This window comes from Thunnus thynnus, chromosome 24 (genome assembly GCF_963924715.1).
Source record: "Thunnus thynnus chromosome 24, fThuThy2.1, whole genome shotgun sequence".
Lineage (NCBI taxonomy): Eukaryota > Metazoa > Chordata > Actinopteri > Scombriformes > Scombridae > Thunnus > Thunnus thynnus.
Window position 1 is genome coordinate 14,016,762 of NC_089540.1, and position 17,741 is coordinate 14,034,502.

General features: G+C 40.2%; 1 protein-coding gene across 6 annotated transcripts in view; it reads left to right on the forward strand.

Moving 5' to 3' along the window:
- The window catches only part of LOC137176873 (receptor tyrosine-protein kinase erbB-4-like), a 273,678-nt gene that overhangs the window by 125,026 nt on the left and 130,911 nt on the right, over positions 1-17,741 (forward strand). For all 6 annotated transcript variants that reach the window (XR_010925878.1, XR_010925879.1, XM_067582874.1 and 3 more), the window contains one exon: positions 4,814-4,965. Coding sequence is in view for 4 of the 6 variants with exons in the window: in XM_067582874.1 (XP_067438975.1) it covers positions 4,814-4,965 (152 nt within the window). In the remaining 2 variants the exon portion in view is untranslated. The remainder of the gene's footprint in view (positions 1-4,813; positions 4,966-17,741) is intronic.

The following is a 17,741-nucleotide window of genomic DNA, read 5'->3' on the forward strand; positions in this document are numbered from 1 at the left end:
TACCAAAACTGGCAGCAATAATGACACCATCTTCTTCTACCATTTACCAAAACTGGCAGCAATAATGACACTATCTCCTCCTACCAGTTACCAAAACTGATACCAATAACGACACCATCTTCTTCCACTAGTTACCAAAACTGGCAGCAATAACGACACCATCTTCTTCCACTAGTTACCAAAACTGGCAGCAATAACGACACCATCTTCTTCCACTAGTTACCAAAATTGGTACCAATAATGACACCATCCTCTTCTACCAGTTACCAAAACCGGTGCCAGTAATAACACCATCTTTTTCCATCATAGTTACCAAAGCTGGTACCATAATGACACCATCTTCTTCTACCAGTGGAAAAGAAGTTAACACAAGTGTTTTTGTGCTGTTATACACTATAAATGTATCTTCTGTACGCACTAAAATTTGCATAAAAGCAAATTAAGTTCTTTTACAGCTTACTTTAAATCAAAAAGAACAATGACAGCCTGGATAAATGGTATATAAGCGGCTATACAGGACAAGCTGTACTGATATATGAAAACAGTAGATGAGAAATGGGCAAGATGGTGCTGTTTCCTTCCCAAAAACAGTAAAAATGTTGACCACAACTAGTTTGAGGTGTCCTTTTATGCCAGCCAATTAGAACTCATGTTTAATAATCATAATAAGCTACATAAAAAGTTGTATGAGGAGTTCTAGTGGGGTCACTCACCCTCCTCATTCCTTGCAAAAACACAGCTGTAGAGATACTGTGCCTATTGTCCTGATTGGCAGATATCCGCTTCCTCACCACACACACACACACACAGGCACGCACACACCAGAGCTGTCAAGTGTACATTGCCCCGTGTCACCGCACGCATTGACGGGGAAAAAGGCGACGGCTCAATACTTACATTGTCCACCACTGAGCCTGAGAGACAGAAGAATGGGGGGGGGGGGGGCGAGAAGACAGGGCAGAGACAAAGAAATAGATGGCTAAGGGCAGAGAAAAAAAGAAATTAGGAAAAGAGAGAGAGAGGCAGATCAGACAGACACTTTCGAAATGAGCTCAGAGAAAAGAGCATTTACAGTAGAGCGTGTCGATATGAATGCTAATGCTCCCGGACGTCATTCCCACTCTCACCACTACAAGACTGTGTCTCTCTTTCCCTGTCTCTCTCTTTCAATTCTGTTTTCTTTGCCTGTTTTTTTACCTTGCTTACTCAACCTGAATGAGCGCTATTTCTCTCTTTGTCTGTGTGTGTCTGTGTGTGTGTGTGTGTGCTGTGCTGTTGGCTGATATTGGCTTTTGAGAGTTGTTTTCTCACTCCCCTCACTTTTCACCTCTCCCCTCTGATCTTTTATCACCATGCGCACACAGACAGACATAAACTCACGGGCACACGCACTCACGAATAGGTTTCAATAACAGATGATTACAGACGCCCGCTAACCTTTCATCCCCCTCACACACACACGCGCATGCACAAAATTCCTCACACACGCGTTTATCGATCAGACCAATTTTATATCCTCGCACAGACTTCCTTTGAGTTTGTAGCCACTCTTAAATCATTTGATCTAATAACTCATGTGTGTGTGTGTGTGTGTGTGTATGTGCATCTGTGTATGTGTGTGTGTGTGTGTTTGTGTGTCAGCAAATCTCATTTATCACAACAGCTCAGGTCCCTTCACTGCCATTCTGTCCCACACAGCCGGTACACACAGCAATATGGAGGATCACAAAGGAGAGGAAGCGCACTCATCTTTGCAGAGCCAACGATCCATAAAGCAATATGGGAGTTTATGAGCTCTCAATGTTGTTCAATATAGGGGCAAGTTCAACTATGCAATAGTCCATTGGGGTTTTTTTGTTCCCCTTTTTGTTCTTTCTTTCTGAAATTCTTGTGCTCGGGTGAGGAGGAAATGAACTTGGGCATGTGCGAAATTTACAGCAGCTGTATTTAAAGGACACAACAAAAGGTGAAATGCAAATGGACCGACCCCTAACAGACACTGTGTGTCTTGCACCCACAACTACCACCAGAATTGGAGGATATACATTAAAAGTCTTATTTATGTTGATTAATTTATGTTTACTTTACCCTTATTTAGCCAGCTCTTGAGATTTAAATATCAAGGCCAAAAAAGAAAAAAAGCATACATTTCAGTCTAGCAATCATCAAATGGATCACGAAACATAAGGAACCCTCACTCACAGAGGAAATAAAACTGAGAAGGAAAAACATAAAAGGCATTTAAATGCATTAGAAATACAACTTTTCTCAAGGATGAACCATTTAGTCTTTAAAATGTCCCTGACTGTGTCTTTTAAATGATTTACTGTGACTATAATCTATAATCTGTACTTTTTTTTTTTTTTTTATACTTTTCCAAGCAAATCGACCTGTCAAACTTCTGAGAGTGCAGTAGTTTCACATTGGAGATGAAATATGTGGAAAAATATAATGAAAGCTGCTGAAGGATACAGTACATAAAAAAGTACCTGAATTGTTAGCGGTGACCTGCAGATGCTCTCATAAAGAACTGAGTGATGTGATGTAAAAGCCATGCTAAGTGGACTCTAATGTAGATGATTTCATTTCCAATGAAAAAGTACATTCATTCATTCCCAGCTCGAACAGTACATGTTTGAGCCAAGATCTGATCTGAAATATGAAAATGGAGAACACAAACAACATGTGGAAAAACCTTAGCAACAACCTTAGCAACCAAGGCTAGGGAACAAGGTTGAAGCCCTGGCTTTTGGCTTGCGTTAACCTCAAGTTTTGGAACTTTGACCATGTTTAACATAGATATCCAACATCATCACAGTTTAAAAAAAACAGAAAACTGGAAAAAGCACAATATAACCCCTTTAAAACCACTTGGTTAGAGAAACACTGCCTTTGTGGTTCAAATAAACCATGATTGGCTTTTGGTAAAAGAAAGGGTGCAAACACAAGCCTCTGGTGTTTTGCCGATTTGCTGTATTTCAGGTTTTTGTTGTTGTTGTTTGTCTAAAGCTGTTAAAAAATGATAAAGAGATGCAAAATAGTATTCCCTCACTACCTACTGCTACCAGTTGCAGTAGCTGGCAAAAATGAAATTTAAAAGTAAGACCTATCAAAAGTTGAACCACTGACAAACTTTAATGAGCAGTTTAATTACATTGAGCCTTTCCAGCAATTACCACACACACATACACACACAAATCTCCAGTCGTGCCCGTGTTAACGTGGCGACGGTGCCAGCTGAATGGAGCAGATGGTAGCAGGACTGAGGCTGGGGACGCTTACTGACTGACTGACTGACTGACTGGTGGAAACACTGGCAGGGACAGAAAGAGTGCTTGATGGGTGGAAATAGGAAGAAGTAATTACAGAGGTCGCCACTGCATTAGACCAAATCCATGCATTTATCCTTTATTACTGCATTAGCACTGCAGACGAACACAATTGTTTTCAAAACCAACACATAATAGCAACTTTCTGTCTTCATGCATGCTTTGCAAAGTCATGTAGAACAACTTGTTTTATCTCCTGGATCTTCTAATAGCTGAAATGACAAGTGGGGCTCAGTATATATGTGTTGTAGGTGTTAGTGCCATTAGCGTAGATTGGTAAAAGGATGTTTGCCAGAGGCTGATGGGAGCTGTCAGAAATGTAAGAGGCAGGTATATGTGTGTCTTCACTTTTATGGTTCTGTTTATATCCCGAAAAATCTACCTGTTTTACCCGTCCGCACAGCAATAGAGCCGTTTCCACTCGCTATAATATCTTCAAAGTCTTGTAATCTCGTCAACCGAGTAAAGTCTCCAAGTGAAAACCCCTGTAAAGGTCAACCAATGCAATTTGAATATCTTTGATTAAACAGTGTGCCGGTGCCAGACCCAGACTGTAGGTCACTGCCTCAGAGAAATGATATCCGCCCCTCTCACCCCACTTGTCCCTCCCCGAGTCTCAACTCTCGCAGCTCCCTCATTGTCGAGGGTCACGTCTGCCGCACTCTGCACTCTTTTCAGCAATTTACGTAATCTCCTGACCCACTCTTTCTCCGCCGCCCGTTCCCTTCGTCCTTCAATCCCCCCCCTCCCCACTTCCTTTTTCTCTGTGTCTGTAATCATATTCACACAATGCATACTTTTGCTCCCAAAATGTCTTATCTGAATAGTCTTTTCTGCCCTCTGTCTCTCATTCTCCATTCATTATCTCGCTGATTCAAACCGTCTTTGAGAGGCTGTGCTATGCAGCAGTCGTTGAACCATGCATGTTTAAACCTCAGAAAGTGCAGTAGAAAAATCTCAGTTGCTCTGGCAAAGCATTGTTTGAGTGAAAAGCTCAGGGGAAAAGAGATTTATCACATTTTACATCAATTTTATCACTGAAAAAATTACTTATCTTGGTTACCTGGTTGGATGACCTTTAAGTATTAAGCAGTTACAGTATGGTAGACTACACTGGTGACATTTCCAGGTAAAGACTACCATAGTCATAGATGAATAAAAACAATTAATTGTACTTTTTATTTATTAATTTTTTTTTTGTGTTTAACTCCTCCTTTAGGTGACTTATTCTAAAAATCTGTGGTTCTTTGGGACTGCAAATTGGGCTCGACTAGTCCAATTATTTCTGACTCACAAGCAGCTCTGCTTCTAAGAAATGTTTGTATTAACTGAAATCTCCCCTGCATATACCTCAGGCTCTATCACGGCGCCCTATTCCCACAGCACTCTTCGTGTTTTACAATATTTGAGTGTGCTATAAGTTTTTCATGTGACAAATTGCCTCTAAAATGACACATTTTCTTCTGTACGTTTCTCATCTCTAGTTTGTCCTGGCACGGAGAACAAGTTGAGCACTCTGTCTGACCTGGACCAGCAGTACCGCACCCTGAAGAAGCTCTATGAGAATTGTGAAGTTGTTATGGGCAATTTGGAGATTACCAGTATTGATCGACATCGCAACCTCTCCTTCCTAAAGGTATGAACAAAGAACCGTCTTTGACTTGTTTCCTCCAGCAGGGGGTGTTTACATTCGGTCATACAGGTGACAAGATCACCTTTGCATGAAAGGATACAGAAACTGAGTTTGAACATTTCAGCACTATGGATGAGGAGAAAGACTATAAGCTTCAGCACTATGAAGATAGTAAAATAGGATTTTTCAGCACCATGGATAGAGACAGAGAGAGAGACTGGGTTCAAATTCAGCACCATGGACAGCATTGTGAAACATATTGTATTCCTCTCTCTCTCATCCTGTATGCAGGTGAAACAGCTAATCTAGCTACAGTATGTAGTTCTAACAACTTCCAAGCTAACATGCACATTTTCTTGCCTTGTTTCTAGGTATCTCTGTTTTAAATGAGATAGATCTTTTCTTCTCATTTTCATCAATATAGCAAATTTAAGTGAATCTGCCAAAATGTGTTGTAAATGCATTTAAAATTCATTTAAATATGCAAGATGCAGGTTTCCAATCAATTGTTACCAGTAATAATCTGCTTTGGCTTCTATGTTCATGAACAGTCCCTTTTCAGTAACTATCTACAACTATACTGTGATTAAATGACACTTTTATTTTTAACACTTTGGGTATTATTAATATTTAATGTTCAAAATTACATTTAATAGGAATATTGAACAAGAAATTGTTAGTAAAAAAGCTTTAAACTCAGGGGTAACATTAGCTGGTTAGCTAGGCAGCACTGTTGATTATTTAAAGCAAAGAAAGCTCATATTCTCAACATGTTGCTACTGTTTTTACTTACAATACATTTCTTTTACAAAATCAATAATAACTTAGCATAGATAGCCTATATACACAGCAGAGGACAACAAGTTAACACTAATGTTAATTACTTGTGCTAAAACCACTGAAGCTAAAGTCCCTGTAAATAAGGAAAATACACATTCATTCAAGTTATACTGTTTTTATGGCGTGAGCTGAGATTAGTTATTCTAACATCAGACTGCGGCTAACACAACCAATTTGCACAACTTCCACAGCCACACCTGAGCGGCTCTACTAGCTCTGCTTCTACTAGCAGTGCTCTCCAGCTAAAAGGAGCCAAGCAATGTAAACAGAGAGTGGGGTCTGTAAAAGGCAGATTTAAATACAAATTAAAACATACAGGGAGGGCATGACGCCTCTGTTTCCAAGTGTGTTGTAGAAGCTTCTTGTCAGGATAGCAATTTAATGGCATTAGGTTTGTTCACTCGAGTGGTTAAATATCTTTTTGGAGCAACTGTGGAAAACCTGGTTCAGTGCTTTATTTGAATTCAAGGCAGCTGATGTGTCCTTATCTGGAAGGTGTTACAATATATAACCAGCAATGAGTTCAGCATCTTATTCACGTCGACAGCACTCGTGGATATTGATTGAAGTCCTTTGCCAGTACAATAAGACACTATACAGTACAATAGAACTAATGATAAGAGGGGCTGGTAAGAATTACTATGGAAGACATGTCTGAGAGATGCTGAGACACTGCAGGCAAATGAACAATACTCAGAATATAAAGTGCCATCCTCAACCCAGCTGAACACAGTACTCTTGGGTCTATAGCAGCTTTCTGTACATGTGGTGTCTGTGTGTGTGTGTGTGTGTACACGCTTCCATCATCAGGGCTGTGCTTTAAAATTCACTTGTGCTGTCCCTCTCCCCTGCTGTTTAATGAAGTGAGGTGTAGTCTAATTACTGGGCCAATGCTATCAAATGAATACCATAAACAGTCCCATTAGGCCCAGCATCATTAGGGAAACAATTAGGCATCTGGGGGATTGTTAAGTGGATGTGAAGGGGGTCAGGACTCTGGAGTTATGCGGTTTCCATGGAAACTCTGTCGCAATCACTCCATTGGTTACAAAAAAATCACAGATACCCCACCCCAATTCTTAAAGTGGAAGCTTATATTTCACTTATATTTTCACTTTCACAATTAGAGACTTGAAATTCAATTTAAAGGCATGTTTTTCACCTAACGACAGTCATTTATTTACAGCTTTTCAACTATTATTATATTATTATTATTATAAAAACACCTTAAACAGCAAAGTTATGCTGCATCTTATGTTCAGAATTTATTTTCTTTCCTTTTTTATATCGCAAGAAACACACACACACAATGGTTTATGTAAAGTTCAACATCGGTATGCACATGTTGCACACATTTCAACGGACATGGACTCATAAATTCTGAGCTGCAGGCAGGCTGAGGAGAGCTGATGCACTTGGGTTCTCACAGTTTTCTTTAAAAAAAAAAAACGCAGCCTAAGTGTAGTATACAGTATACAGGGACAAATGGATGAGCGTAGTGTGGATGGACGGAAAGAGTGACGACAAAGGCGAGGGAGTCAGGGTGGGTAAAAAAAAAGAGCAAGCGAGAGAAGAGCTAGAGGGGTGTCACTTTTATGGCAGGCAAAAACAGCTGCTGCACTGAAATTACAATGTTCAGCTACCGTGCCGCAGGGGTGTGTGTTTGTGCTTGTGTCTGCGTACGTCTGTGTTTATGTGTGCGTTCGGAGAGAGCAGGGATGAAGGGGCAATGCAGGGCAGAGATGGGGAGAGGGAGGGAGGGAGTGAGGGCAGGGACAGACGGGAAGACTTGGTGATTTTTGCCTGGTGAGATGCTGACAGTTAGATGGATGAGATGGCTCCGCAGCCTCCTCAGGTCCAGCTTTCCTCCAAACCACATCTCTCTCTGACTTTCCCTTTTTTTCTCTTTCCTTCAGTAGAGCCAAGGCGAGAGCCGAAAGACCAGAGATGTGATTAAGTTTGTTTTATAGCTCAGACTGTATCCGATCTGGGTCAATTTGTATTCACAAATAAATCTTAGTGTTTGTTTTAACCTGCTTAGAGGCCCGTGTGGGTGGAGCTCACTCCAGCAGATCACCATAAAGCTTTACTAAAGATTACTGTCTGTGGGTAAAATACATTTTTCTAGTGCTCATATGCACAGTACACTCTTCAAATGAGTCTTCATCTTAAAATCTTTTTAAACTGTAACTTTTTATGGGACTCTTGTGATATTCTTGGAGCTTGGAAGCAAACGTTGTACTGATTTCAGATGAAAATAAAGACGTCACTGCAAGTTTATATTACCCTCATAATAACTTCACACTAAGAGTTATTTTCCCTGGTCAATTTGTGTACACCTCCTGGGTTAATGATGAAACTTCTTACCATTTTCAATGACCAATCTTTCATCAATATATGGAGGAGGTTTTATGTTTATACCAAGCAGCAACTACCACGGCTTGAGGCTGAAGCCAGTGTGAAAGTATCTTAAAGTGCAAGGCCACCGATGGCCACTAGATGCTGGCTCCACACATTCAAAAAGGGTCAACTTCTCTCTAGAAATACTGTCAGTTTTTTTCAACAAGTCATTATGGTCTCAATCACTAAATTCGGGCCCTCTGATAAGTGTGCTGGTGGTCATTTTGAAAATTATTGCTCCGTTAATAAGATTTGAAGACTTATAGTAGCTGTGATGTCTACCATGTGCACGTTGATTGACAGCTGTAGCTAATATTAGCCCAAGTGCGCACCGCTCGGTATTAGCGTCATTCCGAAACGTTGGGCTTCAAACCAGCTCCAAAAACATCACAAATAACTGATATGATTTGACATGAATTTTATGGTTTAAGGCACTAAGAAAATCTATTAGACGACTGACTCGCTTAGCTTATCTGTCATGTCCACCCGTCTGTAGATTTTTCATAAGGAATAAAAACGAAAGGTTTCAGTCATAAACCAGCATGGCCATCAAATCATTGTAAGCTGAACTTCTTGGCAAGCAAGGTCAGCTCACTAAAGTTGGCCAGAAATATGTGGTCTGAGTAAAAACGCCTAACAAAAAATGTATCGGGCTCCTCAGACGTACTTTTGCTGGAAAGATAAAGTGTTTTGTGAATACAGGCTCAGGTGTCTGAAGGGCATCACCGTGCTGACGCCTTGGCATACCTCACCTCTGTCTAGCTTGCTGGCCGGTTCCCTTGGCCACTGTCTGTCTGTCACTCACAATGACCCATTTTCCCAGAAGTGAAGCAGGGAGCTGCGCCAAGTAGCCCGCAGTGGCCCACAACCAGCTAATGATGTCATCTAGGCTGAAGGACTCTTCATTAAAGCCGGATCAATCTGGCGGCTAGCGCTGCAAAACACAGGGCGCCATGCCAGGGCTGCAGCTGAGAGCGGAGGGACGGGGGATGTCCGTCCATAAAGCCAGGAAGAGATGTAGTGGCAGATTCTCAAACTTCTCCCCAGTCATCACAAGTTAGGGACGCAAACACACACACTTGTACACACACACACACACACACACACAAGCTTTAGCAATAAAGCGAGATGAATGACACGGTCACTGAGGTGTATACTCTATGTCGATATGCAGACAGAGACACTCTTTACTGAGCTTATCTCTGGCAAACACCAGCCACAAGAGACAGAGAGAAAGGAGAGATACAGCTTTTTTAACCAGCACTCATTTCCAAAGTTTTCTCTTCTTTTTTTTTTTTTAAGAGGGGTAACGTGGCTCTACGAGTTCAGTTCGGCACAGCCAGGCAACAGAGGAGAGAAGAAAATAAAAAGAGATGAGAGAGGAGAGAGAAGAGACTCCTCACACCAAAGGCTTCCCATTTTCCTTGGGCTGTATTTCAGCTGCAAATGAAAGCACTCAGTGATTCTGCAGCTTAGCTATTCTCAAAGCGTACATCCTCAGAAATTGCACGCGCGTTCTGCTCTGCTGCCTCTATGGTTAGTGTGTGTGCGTGTGTTCAATGCATGTACTGGTAGCATGCTGTGTAGATGTTATATGATGTTTAAAAAAATGGGGTTAGAGGATAAACACTTAAAGGGGGTAAAGGTTGCTTATCTCAGTCAGAGCGGCGATGTACATATAATATTACAAACTTTCATCCTTGGTTTTGTGACCTTGCTAGCTACGACTTGCTCAGTTTTTTTTTATTTTTTTTATTTTTCTTGTATGTCCTTGCTGAGATCAGTGTGCTACTCAGAGATTACCGCTACTCTGTGTGTGTGTGTGTCATTATTCAGCACTCATCAGATCACTCTTCCCTCTGTCTGAGAGTGCGGCTCTTGTGCTATTAATTTACTCGGAGGCAGTAATTCAGACTCCACTCTATCACACTTGTTTCTCCGCGTCTGCCCTTCAACAATGTATGCCATTCATCCAGTTATTCATGATATGGATACATACTTTTTTATGTACTTGGAGAGTGTCTTTTCATGGTATGGGTTTTTGCCTTCAGTTCCATACTTCAGCATATGTATTTTAGGCAATCAATGCTTTCAACTTTGTGGTGACAGTTTGTGGAAAAAGCCCTTTCTGGTTTCAGCATGACAAGGCTACTGGGCACAAAGGCAAGATAAGGTAATTTATTTACATAGCACATTTCATGCTATACACAGTGACAGTGCTTTACCAATTAAATAACGTGATGAATAAGAATGAATGAATAGTAAATTGCAAAACTAAAGCAGTAGCAAAGGTTCAATTATGATGCTTATGATGAAGATTTGGACGGTGCTTAAAGGACGAGTTCACAATTTTTAAAGTCTGACCTAAAGCATTAGTCAGGTGCCCGTGCTGTAATCATTCCTCCTGTTCATACTGACCATGAGAAGATCACTTTGTGCACTGTCAGTGTAAGTGATAGGAGACAAAATCCAGACAGAAGTCCTCCTTCTGAGCAAATGAAGCTTCAGGCGTCCAAATTAGTCAAATCAAGTAGATATCTTTCAAAGTCACTGTCTTTTTAGTGCCAATTTCCCTTTTTTTGTTATGATATCCACATTTTAGTTATGATATCCACTTTATTTGTCAGTCAAATGACTGAAACATCATATTATCTTCAGATAAACTTTTACACTTTTGCTCAAAATGAAGACTGTGGATTTTGTCCCCCTCCACTTACACTGAAAGTGCATTATGAGGGGATCTCTCAATGGGCAGTATGAACAGGAGGAATGATTACAGCCTTTCAGTGTTTTAAGACAGACTTGAAAAATTGTGAACATATACGTAAAGCTGATCGGGAGGTTGTTGCATCATCCAAAATACATCACACAATGCTTCTCCCGGTGTTTTGTGTTGATCTACGTTGAGATCTACATCTTATTGAAGGTTCACACGGAGAAAACCAGAGATATAATTAGTTCCTAGCACAGTGAGGGTTTTGTAGGCCAGTAGCAGTATTTTAAAGTAGATGTTCTGACTTACTTGTGTAATAAATTAATATTTATTTGTTTTGTTTAGTTGCCTAAGGGCTTTCTTAACTTTTTAAGATCATATCTGGACATGATTTGCTATATCAAGCAATATTCTTTTAGAGGATGAAAGACTTGTGCTGTAATTTACTGATCTGAGTCAGACAGCACCCACATTTCTGGCCTGACCATTTTTATTGCTAATGGTTTTCCCAGTTCAGTGTGGAACCAGCCAACACCTTTGGGATGAATTATTAGACTGTGAGCCAGGCCACATTGCCCAGTATCAGTGCCCAAACTCACTGGTGCTCATGTGTCTGAATGGGAGCAGTGGCAAAGAGTTGAGGCTAATTGGAAGGTCACTGCAGTTTCTTAAAACAGATTGTTTTTATATCACTCTTATTTTTGTGGAATTTTCCCTGAATTACTTCCACATGAAAACCTAAATCCATCTTTATATTTTTGTACTGAGACTATGTGCTACAGGCTTTTTGGGGGACACTCAAAAAAGAGCTCTTCCACTCAGAGTGAGAAACGTTATTTACATGAAGAGACCGAGAAAGGTTGAGGACAGGGCCACTGAGGAGGTCAAGTGCTTCTCTCCCTCACTCCATGTTCCCCGCTCTCTATAGATATTTCACTCTATTGTGCTCCAATGCGGCACAATGGCTGTCACAGGCCCTCTTCACCAAATAACGACACCATGATCCCGAGCGACGGTTGGAGAGGGGCGTGCTTGCCGGGCGAATCATACAGTTTCATTAGCCTCTGAACCAGCTGAGGAGCTCATAAAAGGTTGGGACTGTCGCCTGAAACGGGGGGCTGTTAGTGCCTCGCGGGCGCCCGGCAGCGTCTGCATAATTACAGCTCTTAACACTGGGAAAATTAGCACCCTGCTCGCGCCAGCCAGCACCCTGCCAGAGCACGGTGGCACTAAACCGGTGTATCTTATAGCCTGTTAATTGTGGGGTTATGGAGACATCCAAGTCCAAGACGAGAAAAATATAACAGTTTATTCTTTGTTTTCTTTTTAATTTTATGCTTTTTCTTTGCTTCTCTCACTAGAGTGAACAGTTTTTCTGCAGTTGAGTAATTTGGTAACCACAAGTGAAGCGGATGAACTCAAACTTGAAACTCGAGTATTCTATTATACATGGCTAAAAACAGAAATAAAAAGCAGGCAGTGAATGAGATCATTCCACTTATTCACATGTTTTTCCCTTGTCTCGGGAATCTCTAGATATGAGTAAAGAAGAAAGAAATAAAGAAAAGGAAGGGAAATGTTTCTATAAAATTCAAAAATGAGATATTTTCTGAATTTAAGCAAATACATTTTTTCACATAAAGCCTTGTGGATCCAAACTTTATTTAGATTTCAAAAAGTTTACCAATGTGAGTTGATTTTCCGATGGCTGAGGCAGTTATTTGACCATTTCTGCAGTGCTACAGCACACGTGTATTAGGAAAAACACCTTTCATTTGTGGTGCTTCTTAGATTGAATGCATTTATAATTTCTGCTTTGTTGCTGCTGGTGCAGTTGTTTTACCTGAGCACAGAAGTGCATGGCCTTGATGATTATTTTGATGTTCATCAGGAACACGTGTCAACATGTGAGACCCGGTGATATTACCCAGTGTTTACCATTGCGAAACTGCGTCTTTGCAGCAGCACACAGAGGAGACAAAAAGACAAACATATAAACATGTGAAATTGAAAAGGGTTTTATAAACACTTTACTACAATTTGGCAGCTTGGCATGATAATTGATGTGTTATCCTCTGACGGAAGGTCACAAATACCAGAACTTTGCAACAAAGCTGACAGTGTCTTGACACTTTGGCAGGACAGAAGTGTGCAGATATGGAGCCTGGTTCATTCAGTGTAACCCTTTTATACCCTGACACCGTATTTCTGTGAATAGTAGCTGGATTATTTTATAACTACAGGGCCACAATAATCAAATATAAGTCAACTCTATTAACAAATTCATGTAACTTTAAGTAGTAGCAGTCCATGAAAGTTGTACAGTACATACTTTACTGCAGTGCTAGTGTCACACAGTTGAAACAGTGGGTGATAAAAACATCTCTTTAACTATCAATCTCGCCTCTCTGATAGGTTGATTGTGGCACACTATGTTTTCATAAAACTATGAGGCATCTCTGAAATATACTGAATTTATTCTTGTTTAGGGCTGCGAATAACAATTTTCATTACCAATTAATTGATCTATAAAATGTGAGAAAACAATGAAAAACAACAGTCGCATATAATCAGTATCCAGCATCCAATGAATAGTCCAAAACCTCAAAGAGAAAAGCAGTGAATTCTCAGTTTTAATAACCTGGAATCATGAAATGTTGTTTTCTGCCAATCAACTAATCGATTAATCGTTGCAGCTCTAGTATTATTTATTGTACAAATCCACATAAACAAAAACTACGTTGATATTATAATCAGTGAATAATTCAAGTGATTATCAGAAATAGCTTAAATTTTACTGCCTGTATCAATTGTGTAACAATTATTTCATACAGAAGGATGATTTTATCAGTCATTGGCAATGGTTGCCAAGGGAGATACAGTAAATGATTTGAAATGGTGGCAGTTTGAGACTTTGCTTTCAACTGGCTTAGCTGCAACATTATAATCAATAGTAAAAAAAATAAATAAATAAAAATGAGTCATACACAGACATGTAGCATGCCTAGTGTTTGCAGATTTACCAACTTTTCTAGAAAGCTGTCAAGACAAACAGGCCATAATAAGGATTGTTGGCCGCCACTGTTGTGCCTGACCCCTGTGGGAGTTGTGGCTACCAGTTTGGATGTTGGGGTGTCTTCTGCCCCCAGGGGGGGTATGGTAGGTGGTACGACTAAGACACTGTTCCTGCTCATTACTGGACTTCTGGTTGTTTAGCCTCCAGCGTTGGAGAGCTGTTGTTTCAGCGCAGTGAGACATGCAGAGGAGGCCAAAGCAACAGAACAGATGCACATACACACACATATACATGCCAGCACATATTATACACACACAAACCCACACATTAAACATGCATGCACACAACCTGCCGTCTAGCATTCATGATCCGATTGTCTTGCTCAACTATTCATCTCTGCGTGTGTGCTGCTGTGTGTGCGTGTGGTCGGTCGGCCGCATGCCTGCTTTTTTTTTTTTTTTTTTTGTCGGCCTGATCAAAGCAGACACGGTGCAGAGCAGAGGTCTCAGAGGTGAAATTAAAGTCTTGCTGCTTCCGCGGTGTGGAGGGGGGAAAGTGATTACCGTTAAATTAAAAGGTACGACCATAAAAGCGCGCCACGACCGAACCCTCGCAATTCATCAAAATGATCCCACAGTGCGTCTTTTGCTTATCAAATTGTAAAATATTGTCCATGACACCGGCGTAACAGGGGCGTAATTAATGCACTAAATCAATTCCGAATCACTCTGCACAGAGTGGCCCTGCTGGGATGCCGTCATTATCACAAATTATGGTGGCAGATGCATGGGGCCGAGAGGAAGGGATAAAGCTCCAGCGATGTCTTCCCATCCTCTACAACCAATCCCGTTCATTTTCCCGCTCTCTCTCTGACTCACACGGTGTCAAAGTGTGGCATTTCTCCTCACTCACACCTGTGTTATCTCATTACCAGGTGCAAATAGTTTCATTGCTATTTTAAAATCAACGTCCTCAAATTATCCCCTGGCCGCCGCTGACGTGTGGGTTTTAATGACAATACAAATGTCTTCACCCTCAAAGATTATAGAGATGAATTTATTTATCCTCTGCATTTCCTTTTCTTTCTTTTGTATCTTAGGATGATGAATACTGAGAGATTCAGCACACAATTGCCATTAAAATACAACTGTTTTATTGCTTAAAGAGGTATTCACTCCCACACAACTCAAAGCCTTCCCTTGTTCAGTGCTGTTGGGGTGCAGTTTTGGAAGTTCAAGCTCTTTTTTTTCTGTGCTTTGTGCTTAAAAACTCTCTTATCTCATGTAGAAATAAAGAGAAAAACGTAGAGATGTGGTGTGTGGTGAAATTTGAACCTCTACAACACAATTTTCTTTATTGTATTAGTATAACAGAAATATTAATACAGTTTGGGGTTATAATAACTATGACATTTACACTTCTGGCTAGAAATCTTAGGCCGGATTTCCAGTTGATTTCACCCAAGACCTTTACTCATTTTCTGTGTTTTTTCCCAGGCAAATACCCTGTTTTTATCACAAAAAATGTGATAAAAACACTTCCTAACGGGCCATTGGGTAAGATTTTGTCAAAACTAAACTTTCAATTTCAATTAGCAAGACAGAGTCATTGAAGTGCTCAAAAAATGGAAATTTGACCTTCAACTGAGCAAAGTCCATCTACTGAGGAATATTTAGTGATATGATTGAAAGCTACAGACCACCTACAAATAGAGATTGTGTCATCAACTTTTAATTCAGCTTTCATGTTAGCTCTGAGCACGTAGTACGCCATTTGTGCACCTTAAGTTATCATAGTTTTTGCTGACCGCTCGCAGTTGCAGCCACAACTTCGGGTACATAAGGGCAAGGAACATAACCTGCAGCCTCTAAATTTAAATTCACAACTTAATTCCACAGCTGTAGCTTCTTCATTTTAAAAGAGAAACCCAAACATACTTGGGTGTCCCTCTGGCAGCACTTAGAAAAGTTGAGAAACACTAACTAAGCCCTTACATTTCTGCAGGAAAAAGTGAAGCAAGGCCAGAGAGTAACGACTTGCTGCAAAACACAAGTAAATAATGAAGTTTTTCTCGTCCCAGTCTTGACTCCCACAACTTCCCGTGAACTTTCTGGAATCTTCAGATCTTAGTCCATGAAACTGAACAATTGTGTGTCTGGCTGTGTTTGTGTCTGGCTTGTGTAACAGTGCTCTGAGATCATATGCTTTTTTGAAGACAGTATATGATAGCTGCAGGATATATTATGTATGCATATTGCATTTTTATGACATTTCCTAAAGATTTCGTGACTCACAAAGGGTTATAAGATTTTTTTTTGCAATTGTGTATTCCACACAGTGTGCTTGACAGAAGTAACATTTTCCCAATTCTGTGGAGTTTCACTGTTGATTAAAGTGGTGTGTTTGCATATAAACTCCAAGTCCCACATTGTGTGCATGCAAAGCATTCTGCATGTTTGATAGTCCCACATTGGCACACATTTTTATTATTCACTGGGTAATGATAGTGGCATAAAATGCAAAGTGAGGAAAAAGCCACAAAAAATTGAGAAAAAAGAAGCTGAAAGAAGAAAATCAGGTTTGCAGAGAAAGTTGTAGCAAACATGAGCAGAAAAATAATCTACACGGAAACTGTGATGTAGTTTCTTTGATGATTTTAATTAAACCACCTTCACCTACACCATCATATTACAAATGCACACCTTCATGCAGCCTTATTCTCTTTAAACAAGTGCGGTTGGATCATTTCAACATGTTTTAAATAGAAATAAGCTGGTTTAATGTCTCTTCGAGTGTTATTTTTTCATGATACTAAAGCAGTAATCTCCCTTTTCCTGTCTTCTTTCTCACACCCATTTCAAGAAAATACAAGTTGTGCAGAGTTTGACACTTTTGACACTCTGACACCTTAAATCTGACTTTGAGAAAAGAGATTTGAGACATCACAAATAGTCAGGAAGCCAATGGTGGTCCATGTAGGAGACATCTTACATCTAGCGGCTTAAGTTTTGAAATGAAAGGTACTTTCTTACTCATAGATTCTGGATCTTTTATTGAGGAAGTAGATGTAATTATAAGATTTTAAGTTTAAGTTACATTTTGAATGCAGGACTTTACTTGCAACGCAGTAGAGTGTGGTATGTCTGCTTTTACTTGAGTAAAGGATCCAGTAAAGGATTCTGTCACCACTGCTTCTAAGAGTACCAGCTCTAAAAAAAAAAAAAAGAGCCATTTGAACAGATGCACTACTAATGTCTAGTTTTAAATCTAGTCTAGTTTCAAAATTACCAAAAGTCTTGTATTTCATTACAGTGCCAATATGATTTAGATGTGTCAAATGTGGCATCTTTAATCAAACATGTCATAAAACTGATGATTTCATCTCCTTCCTGTTTGTATAAACCAACAACTACAATGGACTGGATTAAATTGTGTGATAAACTAATCTCTAGAAACCACTCCTTAATGGTATTAGGACAAGTATAGGTATATAATGTAAGGTGTTGACATTTTTCTGAAGTGGGACACATTGCTTTCTTAACAGGTGTCACTTGAACATGCACAAGTGCTGAAGACACCAAATGTGGGCACTGGGACAAACCCTGCATATTATCAGCAGCATTACACCTTAATACCAGTCTGCTGTTGTTGTTCTCTTGGCTCTATTATCCCTTTTTATTCAGCTCAGTGTCATATAGCTTCTGGGGTTTAAAATTTCTCCCAGTGCAGTCTTAAGAGACACCCTCAGTGTCTGTGACACTCGCCATTTTGAACACCCAGCCTTCCCCTTGGTCCCCTTTTGGATATTAA